This window comes from Haplochromis burtoni, unplaced genomic scaffold (assembly GCF_018398535.1).
Source record: "Haplochromis burtoni strain Fernald_Lab_line unplaced genomic scaffold, NCSU_Asbu1 Contig_267, whole genome shotgun sequence".
Taxonomy (NCBI): Eukaryota; Metazoa; Chordata; class Actinopteri; order Cichliformes; family Cichlidae; genus Haplochromis; species Haplochromis burtoni.
In genome coordinates, this window is record NW_024582628.1 from 197941 (window position 1) to 210149 (window position 12209).

Here is a 12209-nt window from a genome sequence, read left to right on the forward strand (position 1 = left end):
GAAAGCAATGGGTTCAAGCTTGTTTTATGAGTCACTTAGGAGCACAAATAAGCCACCAGCAGCACTGCCACAAGCATCTGTTTAGTGGTTAAAAAAAGAAAAGTGGGATTAGCCAGTGTACACGGGGCTGTGAGCATCAACTAAACTGAAGTTCGAAGTGAGTCGTGTAAATAAGAGGCAGCACACTTTAATGAGAGATCACATCTGAGAATCAAAGCCAGTCTCTCCTGGTTCTCTTTCGGACAAGTTCGGACTGGCATCCGGCCTCCTTTAGTGCACCATCACACGCTGTGGTGAGTGTGTGCTCTGCGAGTCTAAAGATGGTACCTTATATGGCAGCAAGCAAGTCAGAGAAGAGTTATGAAGGTTTGGCATTGCTTTAGAAAGCTTAACCAGCATGAACATGATGCATGGCAACTAGCAAACTAAATGTCCATCCATGTAAGGCATGCAGTTTGTAATTACATTATAACAGAGAAAAAACAGCTCAGGGAGCACCTAAACGGCCTTCATGTTGAGCTATCTTTCAACTCTGGTGAAAAAAAACAAAGAGGCTATTTTCAGTACTGGGCAAAAATCTTGAGCCACCCTTGATTTCTTTATGTTTTGCTTCTGAAAAGCCACACTGTCTTGTAATTTTTCAAAGCAGTCTTGAGCAGCCGCTCTTACTTTGAACATTGGCCCCCCTTTTTTACCAGTGCTGTGTCTATACAAAGCAGACAAATTAGCAAAGAGCTCATTTAAATTGTATCTTTAGGCACTTTGTCACTAGCAGCCCGTCACACCATTTATTCCCATTTCTTTAGTTGTAAAAGTGCCAAAGATAACACAGTTTGACAGGCATAAAAAAGTATTTTTGCACCAACAAAGTGATTCCCAAAGAGCTATTAGCTAAATACTTGACATATCTTGGCATGGTGTACATTTTGTTAAAGAAAATTGAGGAAAACTGAACAAGCGGAGGACAAAAAAGGAAGTGGCAGGCCCCAAAAACTAAATCTGAAGCAACTGAATATCATCTAAATGTCATGTTCTTCAAAAATGACAAAAGAAAAAATACAACAAAGACTTAAGAGATGCATCTGGCCCTTCAGTCGATCACAGAGGAGGCTCTGTCATGGTGTGGAACTGCATTTCAGCTCCCAAACTGTCACACTGGAAGGAAATATGAAGGCAGAAAAGTGCAGTTAGATTTTTCTTATCTGCCAAGTAATATCATCTGGAAAGTGTTTGACTGGCAACAGCAATTATCCCAAACACACTCCCAGTGCAGTGTGTAAAAACATTCCTGGATAGAAAAACACACAGTGGAAACCTATCAGACATTGATTGGCCTCCCCAAAGCCCAAAGTCACTCAAGAAAGGACATTTATATAAGAAGCCAACAACAGTGGAATTCAAGAGAGCAGAAGCCAGTGCAGCGGGACTCTCTGCTTTTATTGTTGTTCCCTAAAATGGTTCATCACAGCATGTCGCAAAGTTTTCACACAGAGATCGTGTTTCCATCATTCTGAGGCTCCAAACAGCCGATGAAGAATCTGGCTGCTGAAGGCAATTAGCAACCGACTTGTATTTGTCAGTGCAGGGGGCTTCTGGGAAAGAGGGTCGAACAAAATCCAAGTAGGTCAGTTCAAGCTATAGCTGAGCTATATGGGGGGTGGAGGGGTGCTCATACGTCGGTTCACCCTCACTATTCTCTTAAGGGAGCTTATTATTAAATCAGCTGCATTTTTATTGGAGTTCAATAATTATGAGGCTGCAAGATTAAAAAAAAGAAAAATCAATTTTCAAAAGAAAGTGTTGATTCATTCCAGCTCCCACGCCGTCCTGGAAGGAGGATGTGACCACAACAGTTGAGAGTAAAGCAAACAGGCTATAAAATCAGCGTTCCAGCTTTCTGCGGTTTCTTTCCCTTCTCACATAAAAACACACCACTCCATTTCAAAGACAGCTTCAGTCTCAACAATGGCTTGCACATGTCAAACTGAACAGCTTTTTTAAGGTAAATTAGATGGTATCTACACACTGTAAATACCGTATGTCTAGACATATAAGCGGTAATTTCATAACTGTGCTGAATTAACGTACGCTTTCTTCCTTACAGGAATAATTGAATATGGTGACACATGAGTGGAAGCGTTAGGAGGTTTTTTCCCCTAAACAACTAAAGCATTCACTTAAATGTTATACGCTGTTAATTTAAAAAAAAAAAAAAAAACTCTTATCCTTTAGATTTCAAGACTGAGAAGAAATTTTAAGTGTCCATTAAAACAAAGAACAACTTCATTAACTTAAATTAGCCGTTAAGCTAGCGGTGCAGTTTTAGCTTGAAGAAAACATGAAAAGTAAGACCTCAAACCCTCATGTTCGAAAGATAAATACAATAAAGGTTTCATTTTATAATACTGGACTTATTTTTCTACAAAGGTTTGAACTTTGAGAGTGTTTAAACAAGAGAGAAACGTGTGAAAATGTTCATGTCTGTCTGAGAAAAGTGCATAAAGTGTGCAGTGGTTTTTTTATAGCCTTAAAATATCTATAATAACTGTAAAATAATTAAGCTGACTACTTCGCGGATTTCGTCTGTTGCAGGTTATTTTTTTTATATTTTTAGCCTGCGATAAACAAGGGACCACTGCACACGTGTCCCAAAGTGCCAAACTGATGATTTACAAAAACTTTAAATGGAAGACGACATGTAGCTCGTCAGGACTGCCATAGTCTGTCAACATTTATTACATTCTTATTAAATGGACAATAACCTTGGTGTGCATTATTCATTATTATACAGTTTTGGTTTTGAAGTTTTGAACAGATAAAAAACCAAACATTTTGTAAATCATTTCATATCATTTATTACAACTATTTTAGTGACATGTTGCTGCGCAATCAGTACGAAGCTGTTAAGAGGCAAAATATTTATGTTTAAAGGATCAATGAGTACATAACACAATAGCTATCAATGATGACTTTAAAATAATGAATAGGCAGAATAGCGTTATTAAATACACTGTACCTGCTCGACGCGGATCTCGTACTCCCCGTTCAGCTTTTTCCCTCGGAAATACTTGGCCCTAGATGAAATAAAAGAGAGAATTTATAAAAGAAATGATAATAGATTTGCTTTTGATCCATATCAGATGATTTCTTTTGTTTGCATTATGCACATTTGGCATTTCTACAGTGGAATTCTGATTTCAGCCGATACTCAGAGGGTATAAATCACTATTCCAACACAAACTGATTTGTTACTATAGGTCATATGCACTGATTCCTCTCCTGCAGAATAATGTACGTGCTCTAAACACTCCTAACAGTGAAAACAACCTTAAAATATCTTTGTTTATTTGATAGAAAGAGGGCTGAAATTTCAACAGACCTTCCAAAATACCTTGCAAGTAGGCAAAATAATGACTCACATTTTCCATGATTACAGAATCTGACCTTGCGGGGCTTCAAGTAAACACAATCCCTTGGCTAAGGGTGAAAAAAAGTGCTTTTAATAAAGGCAGCACAATGAATGAGTAGCTGCGTGTTGCTTTTTCTCATGTGTTTGTGGCAGCAGTTTGTAGAGCAGGTGAAACTGCACTGCGGTTGCTACATATTGAGCACTTACTCACTAAACTAAGTTTAGAAGTCACGTGACAGTCACATGGGAAAAAAACAGGAATCATTCTGTCCTGATGTGCAGCCGTTTCCTTCAGGTCTGACACAATTAAGTTCCAGTTACCAGAAGAGTTATCTTACATCCCATCAGACTTTGTCCTATCAGACTTGCAGAGGCTTCTGTGGCACGTGGCTTCTGTGAGCTATTTCAAGATGTTTGTGTACAGAAAAGTGAAACGTGAACTTTTTCTCTTTGGTTAATTTGAATGTACAATGCACGGCTAAACCGTGCATTTTAAAAAAGCCTAAAAAAAGGACAGAGCAGCTACAATTAGGCCCATATACATTTGGACAGAGACAACATTTTTCTCATTTTGGTTCTGTACATGACCACAAAGAATTTTAAATGAAACAACCAAGATGCCGTTGACTTCCAGCTTTAATCCAGTGGGTTAAACAAAAGATAAACATGTGAGGAACTAAAACATTTTTCAACACAATCCCTTTATTTCAGGGGCCCGAAAGTAATAACTGAAAATAAAATGTTCGTTTCTAATACTTGGTTGAAAACTCTTTGCTGGCAATGACAGCCTGAAGTCTTGAACTCATGGACATCACCAGACGCTGGCTTTCCTTCTTTTTAATGCTCGAGCAGGCTTTGACTGCAGCGGCGTTCAGTTGCTGTTTGTTTGCCTTTCTGTCTGAAGTTTAGACTTCAACAAGTGAAATGCATGCTGGGTCGAGATCAGGTGACTTTCTTGGAATATTCCACTGCTTTGCTTTAATAAACTGCTGGGTTGCTTTGGCTGTATGTCTAGGATCATTGTCCTTCTGTATTATGAGACACTCCCCAATCAATTTGCTGCATTTAGCTGGATTTGAGCAGACAGTCTGTCTCCGAACGCTTCAGAGTTCATTCGGCTGCTTCTGTCTTGTGTCACATCATCAGTAAACACTCGTGTCCCAGTGCCACTGGCAGCCATGCGCGCCCAAACCATCACACTACCTCTGGTATGTTTTACAAATGATGTGGTATCCTTTGGATCATGAGCTGCCTTCTCCAAACTTTTACTTGCCATCATTCTGACAGAGGTCTTGCTTTCATCTGTCCAAAGAATGTTTTTGCAGAACTGTGCTGGCTTTTTTCTGTTCTTGAGGCTTATGAGTGCCTTCCAGTGAACCCTCTGTATTTACTTTCATGCAGTCTTCTCTTTATTGTAGATTTGGATATCAATACGCAGACTCCTGGAGAGTGTTGTTCACTTGGTTGGCCATTCTGAGGGGGTTTATCTGCTTTGATCATCCGCTGCTGTTTTCTTCTGTGGACATCCAGGTCTTTTTGCACCGAGTTCACCAGCGCTTCCCTTGATTCTCAGGATTTACCAAAGTGTAGAGTTTGCCAATCCGGCTATTCTAGCCATTTCTTGGATGTTTTCTTTTTCTCTTTTTGCAGGTTAAGGACGACTTATTTCACCTGCATGGAGACCTCCTTCAACTGCATGTTTTTCACAACAAAAATCTTCACACCTCAAATCAACTCCAGGCCTTTTATCTGTTTAATTGATAATAGCATATAATAACAAAGGAACACCTACCCATGAAATAGCCTTTGAGTCAGTTGATCCAATTACATTTGGTCCCTTTAAAAAGAGGGTGGCACATGTTCAGGATCTGAAACTCCCAAACCTTTGATCCAATTTGAATCTGGAGACCCGCAAATGAAAGCTAAGCGTCTACACATTATGTCCATGTCAATTATAAAACTGTAATTGGAATATGTTTCCATCCATCCGGCTGTTTCAGTCTATTCATTTGGTGGAATGGTGGACTGACCCAACACCTGCCACAGTGTCAACAATATCATGCTCTAGTTTTATTGTATACTGAGACTTTCATAGTATCAACTTATCTATGACTACATTAATGTGAATAAAAATACGTCCAGTTTGTCTTGCATACATAATTGCCCAGTGCATGTTGGGTAATGATATATGGCGAATATAACTGAAGAGGGGGTTTCTCACAATCATTTGCAACAACCTTACAGTTATTAAAGTATTTAACGATACACAACTCAAAATAAGAGCACCATTATCTGATATAAGTCAGCTCTCCTTTCTTAAGCGTAGATCTTTGGTTATTGTTTTTGTTTTATAGCTGCAGGTGACGCTGCTGAACTCTCAGACGTGGGACAGTGAACAATCTGTCAAAGGCTCCGGGCTGGACCCTTGAGGAGCTGAGGATCTGGGCTACATGCTACAGGCCTTCTGTTACTGGGACGGGCTTTTCAACCTCCTCAGACTGAAACAGATTTCCCTTTTTGCAACATTTTTTTTTCTCTTCCACCAAACAGAAAGCCTCTTTCCTCTTCTGCCTGTCCGCCTTCTTTTGTTTTTCATCTGCCCACATGTGTCCTTTTAGCTCCATTCATTAATGTTCATTACAGTCACTGAGGAGGATCTTTTTTCCTAACATCTCCCAGCTGTTGGGCTTGATAGTTTTGGGTCCCAAGCCGTCTCATTCTCTGTAATTGTGGAAGCTGGGATTCTTCATGACTGACCTACATACTAGACAGGCAATGCCCCCTGGCAGTCAGGACCACCGCTGCCTCAGAGCGGGAGGCATGCTGAATGGCCCAAACAAAAACAAAAAAAAAGCCCGGTATATGTTTAAGGTATTGCAAAACATTTAATAATAATAATAATAATAATAATAATAATAATAATAATGGATTGCATTTATATAGCGCTTTTCAGGGCCCTCAAAGCGCTGTACAATTCCAATATTCATTCACTGGTTTAATTTACATCAATTTCATTTACAGACCACTGGGCTCTGTGGTTTGAATGAGTGTTTTAGATGTGATCACATGTAGAAGCGCTGCACAGAGGCCTGGGCTTTCCATCCCTCGGTCGTGCATACGCCCACTACATAAACACCACGAGGCTTAACGACTTCTTTTATTTTTGTAACCATGAGAATAAGTTACTTCTTTTTGTGTACCACTCATAGAAGGCGTATGAGTCATGCATGTGTTATCGCTGTTTTTATTAGGAGGAACTCCATCAGAGCTGATGATGTGCTAATACCGCTCTGTTTTTAAAGGAGATTTTCTATAGTGGCCTCATATTTTTACAAGCAGATAAAAATTTAAAATGTGCTGGTTTAGCTCGTTTAAAAAAAAAAAAAGAAAAAAAAAAAGGTTGTAGCTGGTGTTGTTTTCACCATTCGATTGTGCACATGTGTGCGGCGAGGGCAAACATGGGCCACTGGAGACATCCGCTGTAGGAGGGACTCCCACAAAGGCGCAATAGGGATGCATAACAAGACCATCACAATATCTTAAGCTTTAAACCTGCAAATAGTGATTTCTTTAGCCACTTGGAGACAGCAGATTATAGATATCAGTAGCGTCACATCTGCTGTAACACTATGTCCAAGGCAGCTATGTGAACTTTTTTAGAAGTAAAAATAAAAATGGAACTATAAAGACTTATCTGGATTAGAAAAAGCCTGCCAAGATCAGATTGTGCCTCTCTGCACACAGAAAGAACATCCGCTGTGATCAGCACTATCAAGTATCAAACAGGTGAATGATCAGAGAGCAAAGGCCACACCCATCCTAGTGGGCACAGATGATCAGCCATGTGTGCTTCAACAAAAATGTCAGTCTAGGAACAATGGCTTTAAATTAAAGTAGCATTCTTCATTCAGACATAGGTTACATATATGTTTGTGTTCTTCACAGTTCATTCAGACGTTGAGGGAACGAGTTTTCTTTGTGGCTATTTTTTGAAAGTTACTCTGATGATTTGAAAGGCCACCTTGTGGGAAATGCACCCATACAAACTTATTAAACTGCAGCTGAAAGACTGTGACCTCTCTGAAGTGAAGTACATGGTTTCATTTGATGATAGCGCCTCATACAACTGTTTTGCTGTGTCTGGGAAATTTATTCTAAGTAATTCTTGGAGGAAATGAGTTTCCTTCGAAGGATGGCTGGGCTCTCTTGGAGGTAGGGTGACGAGCTCAGTTATTCCAGAATGACTCTGAGCCGCTGGTCTTCCACCACGAGCCAGTTCAGGTGGTTCGGGCATCTGACTAGTACGCCTCCTGGAAGCTTCCTAGGTGAGGTATTTTGGACATATCCCACTGGGAGGAGGCCCCGGACTCCCCGGAGAGAATATATCTCTCAGCTGGCCTGGAATTGACTCTGTGTCCCCCGGGATAAGCTAGAAGAGGTGGAACTGGTGAGGGAAGTCTGGGCTTCTCAATGTGCTGCCCCCTGGACTCAAAGGGGGCGGGTGGATGGATGGGTGGGTGGATAGATGGATGCATGCATGGATGGTATTATTTTACGTTACAGCTACACATACAGCTCTGTTGTATGTTGAGATCATGGATGGATCCTATTTTTGTTTTATGCAGCAGGTTTGTAATAAACTCAGAAAAAAACACTACAAATAACTGAAGCACCAAACTCACATAATCTCCTGTTAATGTGTCATCAACAGCTGGATTGTGGCAATTACTGGTGAGTTGCATCTCCACTTCACCACTCATTTTTAATCTGTAGTAGAAGTGTAACTGTAGCTCCACTGGGCTGCAGGTTGTGGCAGCAACAGTCTAAGACCCTCCCTGGACACCTTCTCCAGCTTTTCCAAGGCATTCATAAAAAATAAATGATGGCAACGCAAAGTGGGCGGGATCTGCAACAAACTTTATAGGCAAGCAACTGAGGATACCAATGAGAGTGAAAAATACTGTTGATTGGCATATGACCTGCATTTAATCATTTATTATCATTACTCTCTGGCTCTTTTGTCCTCCCTCGCTCCCCTCTAGGTTTCTTCCTGTTAAAATTGAGTTTTTTTGTCCCACTGTTGCCAAAGTGCTTGCTCATAGAGGATCAACTGAATTTTGGAATTTTCTCTATAATACTGTAAGCCTTTACAATATTGTGTTGTAGGCTCTCTAGGGCTGTTCAATTAATTGAATTTTAATCTCGATTACGATCTGGGCTTTCAACGATCATTAAAAATGACCGAGCCGATTATTAGCCCCTCCCTCGTGCTTTACTCTCACGCTGCTCCGTGTGGCAAATCAAGCGCACCTCTCTGCATTTCGAACACGTGTCACAACAATTAAGAGGACCCGAGGGAAGCCGGAAAGCTAAGCAGAAGTTATTTGGAGAGGAGAGTGACTGCTGTTGGTTGAAAAGAGAGGTAAAAAAACTTCAGTGGTGTGGAAACATTATGGGTTCAGTCAGACGTGGATCAAGTAGACACAGTGTGTAAACTTTGCTACAGTGTCATAGCTGCACCACAGAGCAACACTGCAAAGTTCACTAAACATAGATGTTTACATTTTTCATTTATTTCTTATACTGCAAACATTTGCACTGTTATCAGTATTTGCACACTATTTTATATTATTTTTTGACAATCTTTAAAGTCATTATTCAACACATTGTTATTGTTAAATAAATATCGTCAAATAATCGAGATCGCAATTTCAGTGAAAATAATCGTGATTATCATTTTTGCCATAATCGAGCAGCCCTAAGGCTCTCTATCTTACAATATAAAGCACCTTGAGGTGACTGTTGTGATTGGGCAGTATATAAATAACTTTAATTGACCTGCTAGTAAATACAGTAGAAGGTCGCCTAGGCAACCAGAGCCTGGAATGTCTGCAAGCAACCAGCTGGCAGCTGCAAAACGATCGCTGCCAGTATGTACGCAGCTTAAACCAGCACAGAGATGTGCTGCAAGTATTGTCATGGGTCTGCCCCGGGGCTTCCTCATGCCCAAAACACTTCACTTAGTAGACGTCCAGGAGGCTGAGGAAGCATCTCACCTGACTACTTTTGATGTGGATGGGGCAGCAATCCCTCCCATATAATCGCCCCCACCACCCTCTCTCTAAGGGTGAAGCCAGACATCCTTTGGAGGAAGGTAATTTCTGTCACTTGTACCTGCCGTCTCATTCTTTTGGTCACTACCCAGAGCTGGTGGCGATAGCTGAGGGTGGGACATAGACTGACTGAATCGAGTGGAGTGGCCGTCGTGGCCTCCAGTAAGTTGAAACACAGAAAGTGTGCCATCTGCATTTACTGTGAGGTTTATGTACCAGAGCTGATGCTGAAAGCAGAAACGTTCTGATGGTCACATTTTGCTGTGTATGCAGAAAAAAAATGTAAATGTATTTGTCTTTTTTATACAGGAGTGACTGCGAGGCTTTGCCTCTGATTACTAATCTCAGAGACTGAAAGCAGGTGAGCGACTTCACGTTTCTTTTCTCATGTTGTTAATTTTTAGAGAATTCTCCAAAATAAACGTGCCTGTTTTGTAAGGTGTGCACTTTAAAGGGTTTTTCCCCCAGAAATCTGTATCTAAAAGTGATCAAATAAAATGAATCAAACTGTCTGGGACATTTTTATCTGGACCTTTTAGCACTAAACGTTCCTAAAGTGTCATGTTCGGCTGTGTGGCAGGCGGGAGGAGGACCCAATCGCAAGATTTACAAACACGGGAAACAAAAACAAACAACAGAAGACACAGGAGCACATGACCACAGTCCAAATAAAGTTCAGGGGGCCGACCCAGAGCCCACAGGCACAAGAGTTCACGGGTCACACGGTCGGGGGGCCGACCAGGTGGGTGGCACAGGTGACAGAGCTGGTCCGGAGGCCGGCCGCGCGGAAGGCAGCGGCGACGGCGAAGGAGACGACGGAGCAGTTCAGGAGGCTGACCGCGCGGAAGGCAGCGGCGGCGGCGAAGGAGACGACGGAGCAGTTCAGGGGGCCGACCGCGCGGAAGGCAGCGGCGGCGGCGAAGGAGACGACGGAGCAGTTCAGGGGGCCGGCCGCGCGGAAGGCAGCGGCGGCGACGAAGGAGACGAGGGAGCAGGTCAGGGGGCCGGCCGCGCGGAAGGCAGCGGCGGCGACGAGGAGACAGAGCTGGTCCGGAGGCCGGCCGCGCGGAAGGCAGCGGCGGCGAAGGAGACGACGGAGCAGTTCAGGGGGCCGGCCGCGCGGAAGGCAGCGGCGGCGGCGAAGGAGACGACGGAGCAGTTCAGGGGGCCGGCCGCGCGGAAGGCAGCGGCGGCTCTCCAGTGCTCAGGCGTGCTGGCCATGGCCGGTGGGCACAGGACCAGTCGAGCGACAATAGGGGACAGACAGGCAGACAGCGAGGCTGCCGCGAGGCAGTGCCAGGCAACGGAACGAAGCACAGGCTGAGGCTGCCAGACGAGACGAAGACTCTGAGGCTGGGCCAGACGAAGGAGGCGGAGGATGGAAGACGCGGGGGGTGGAAGCCGGACAGGCGCAGGAGTGAAGACGCGGATTGAAAGTGCCCAACCGGGAAAAAAACCAGGCAGAGGCAGAGGATCGAGGGGGACCAGACGGAGGTAGGAAGACGCCGAAGGAGGGAAGCCCGGAAAACCCCAGACAGAGGGCGAAGACCGCGGGCGAAGGCGGGAGCCAGACGAGGTGCCGAAAGACGCTGGGAGGGAACGAGACGGACGGGCGAAGACGCCGGAGGCGGGACCATGCGGAAGCGCGGAAGAGAGACGTACCGCGGGAAGCGGGGAAGGGCGGGGCACGCAGGACGACGCGGGGAATAGGCGCGAGCCGGCAGGGCAGACGACGCGGAGGCGTGGCAGCGGCAGCAGACGACGCAGGTGTAGAGTAAGCCTAATGTGAACTCTTTTTTGGGTAATATCTTTTAAGTGAGCCCTTGTGGAGTCTGAAGCCCCTCTGCTTTATCATGCCTTTAGATTACTTTTTCCCCACCGAGTCTTACACATAAAATCTATTCAATGAATTGATGGTACAAGGAGCATTTTCATCATAAACTCTGCTTCTCTGTTGTGATTTTTGTTTATTCGCATGGCATCGCATCAGGCTCCAGACTTGATCTGAGAAAAGAAGCACTGCATTCGCCTCAATCTCCAGGAAATTGAGATTTTCTGGTTTTAAGCAGGAAAGGCGAGAAGCGTGAGAGAAGGCAGCTGCATGCATTTTGAGGGATTTCAGACACAGTTGTAGCTGCATACAAACGTGTTGCATGTTCGTAAAACAAGAATTTTTGCAGCGAAACGTGAGAGACTGTAAAATCATTTTGAACTTGCTACAGTTTGTAATTTCAGAGCCCCCAAAACAACATGGCAACTCTCCAGACTTTTTCACTTTCATTTGACATCCTGCAAGTTTTCAATATGTCTTTAGTAAACAAAAGTAGGTTTTTCAAGTTTACATTTGGTTAAGAAAAAAAATAAAGAAACATTTCCAACAGAAATCACAAGAAAGAAACAGACATCCGCAGGTTTGTAGAGCTCAGTATCATTTCAGCTACTAATGAGGGTACTTATCAGGCTCACATTTAATAGAAAACAAGTAGAACTGAATAATTATACAATTAACCAGCCATTTAGTGATCAGGAAAATAATCTTTTAATCATTTTCAAGGAGACATGAGGGTATACACGAACTCAAACTGTAATTGCTTTACAATTCCGCCGATATCGACAGTCTTCCAACAAGCAACGAAGCTGAAGAGCCCCTTAGGAAAATTAAATCCAGGAATTAAACCAATAACTAA

At 43.1% G+C, this 12209-nt stretch overlaps 1 protein-coding gene across 1 annotated transcript in view; it reads right to left on the bottom strand.

The window, feature by feature from the left end:
• The window catches only part of LOC102299925 (synapsin-3), a 160182-nt gene that overhangs the window by 99931 nt on the left and 48042 nt on the right, over positions 1–12209 (bottom strand). The window contains exon 4 of the mRNA XM_005939231.3: positions 3017–3074. Coding sequence (XP_005939293.1) covers positions 3017–3074 — 58 coding nt within the window. The remainder of the gene's footprint in view (positions 1–3016; positions 3075–12209) is intronic.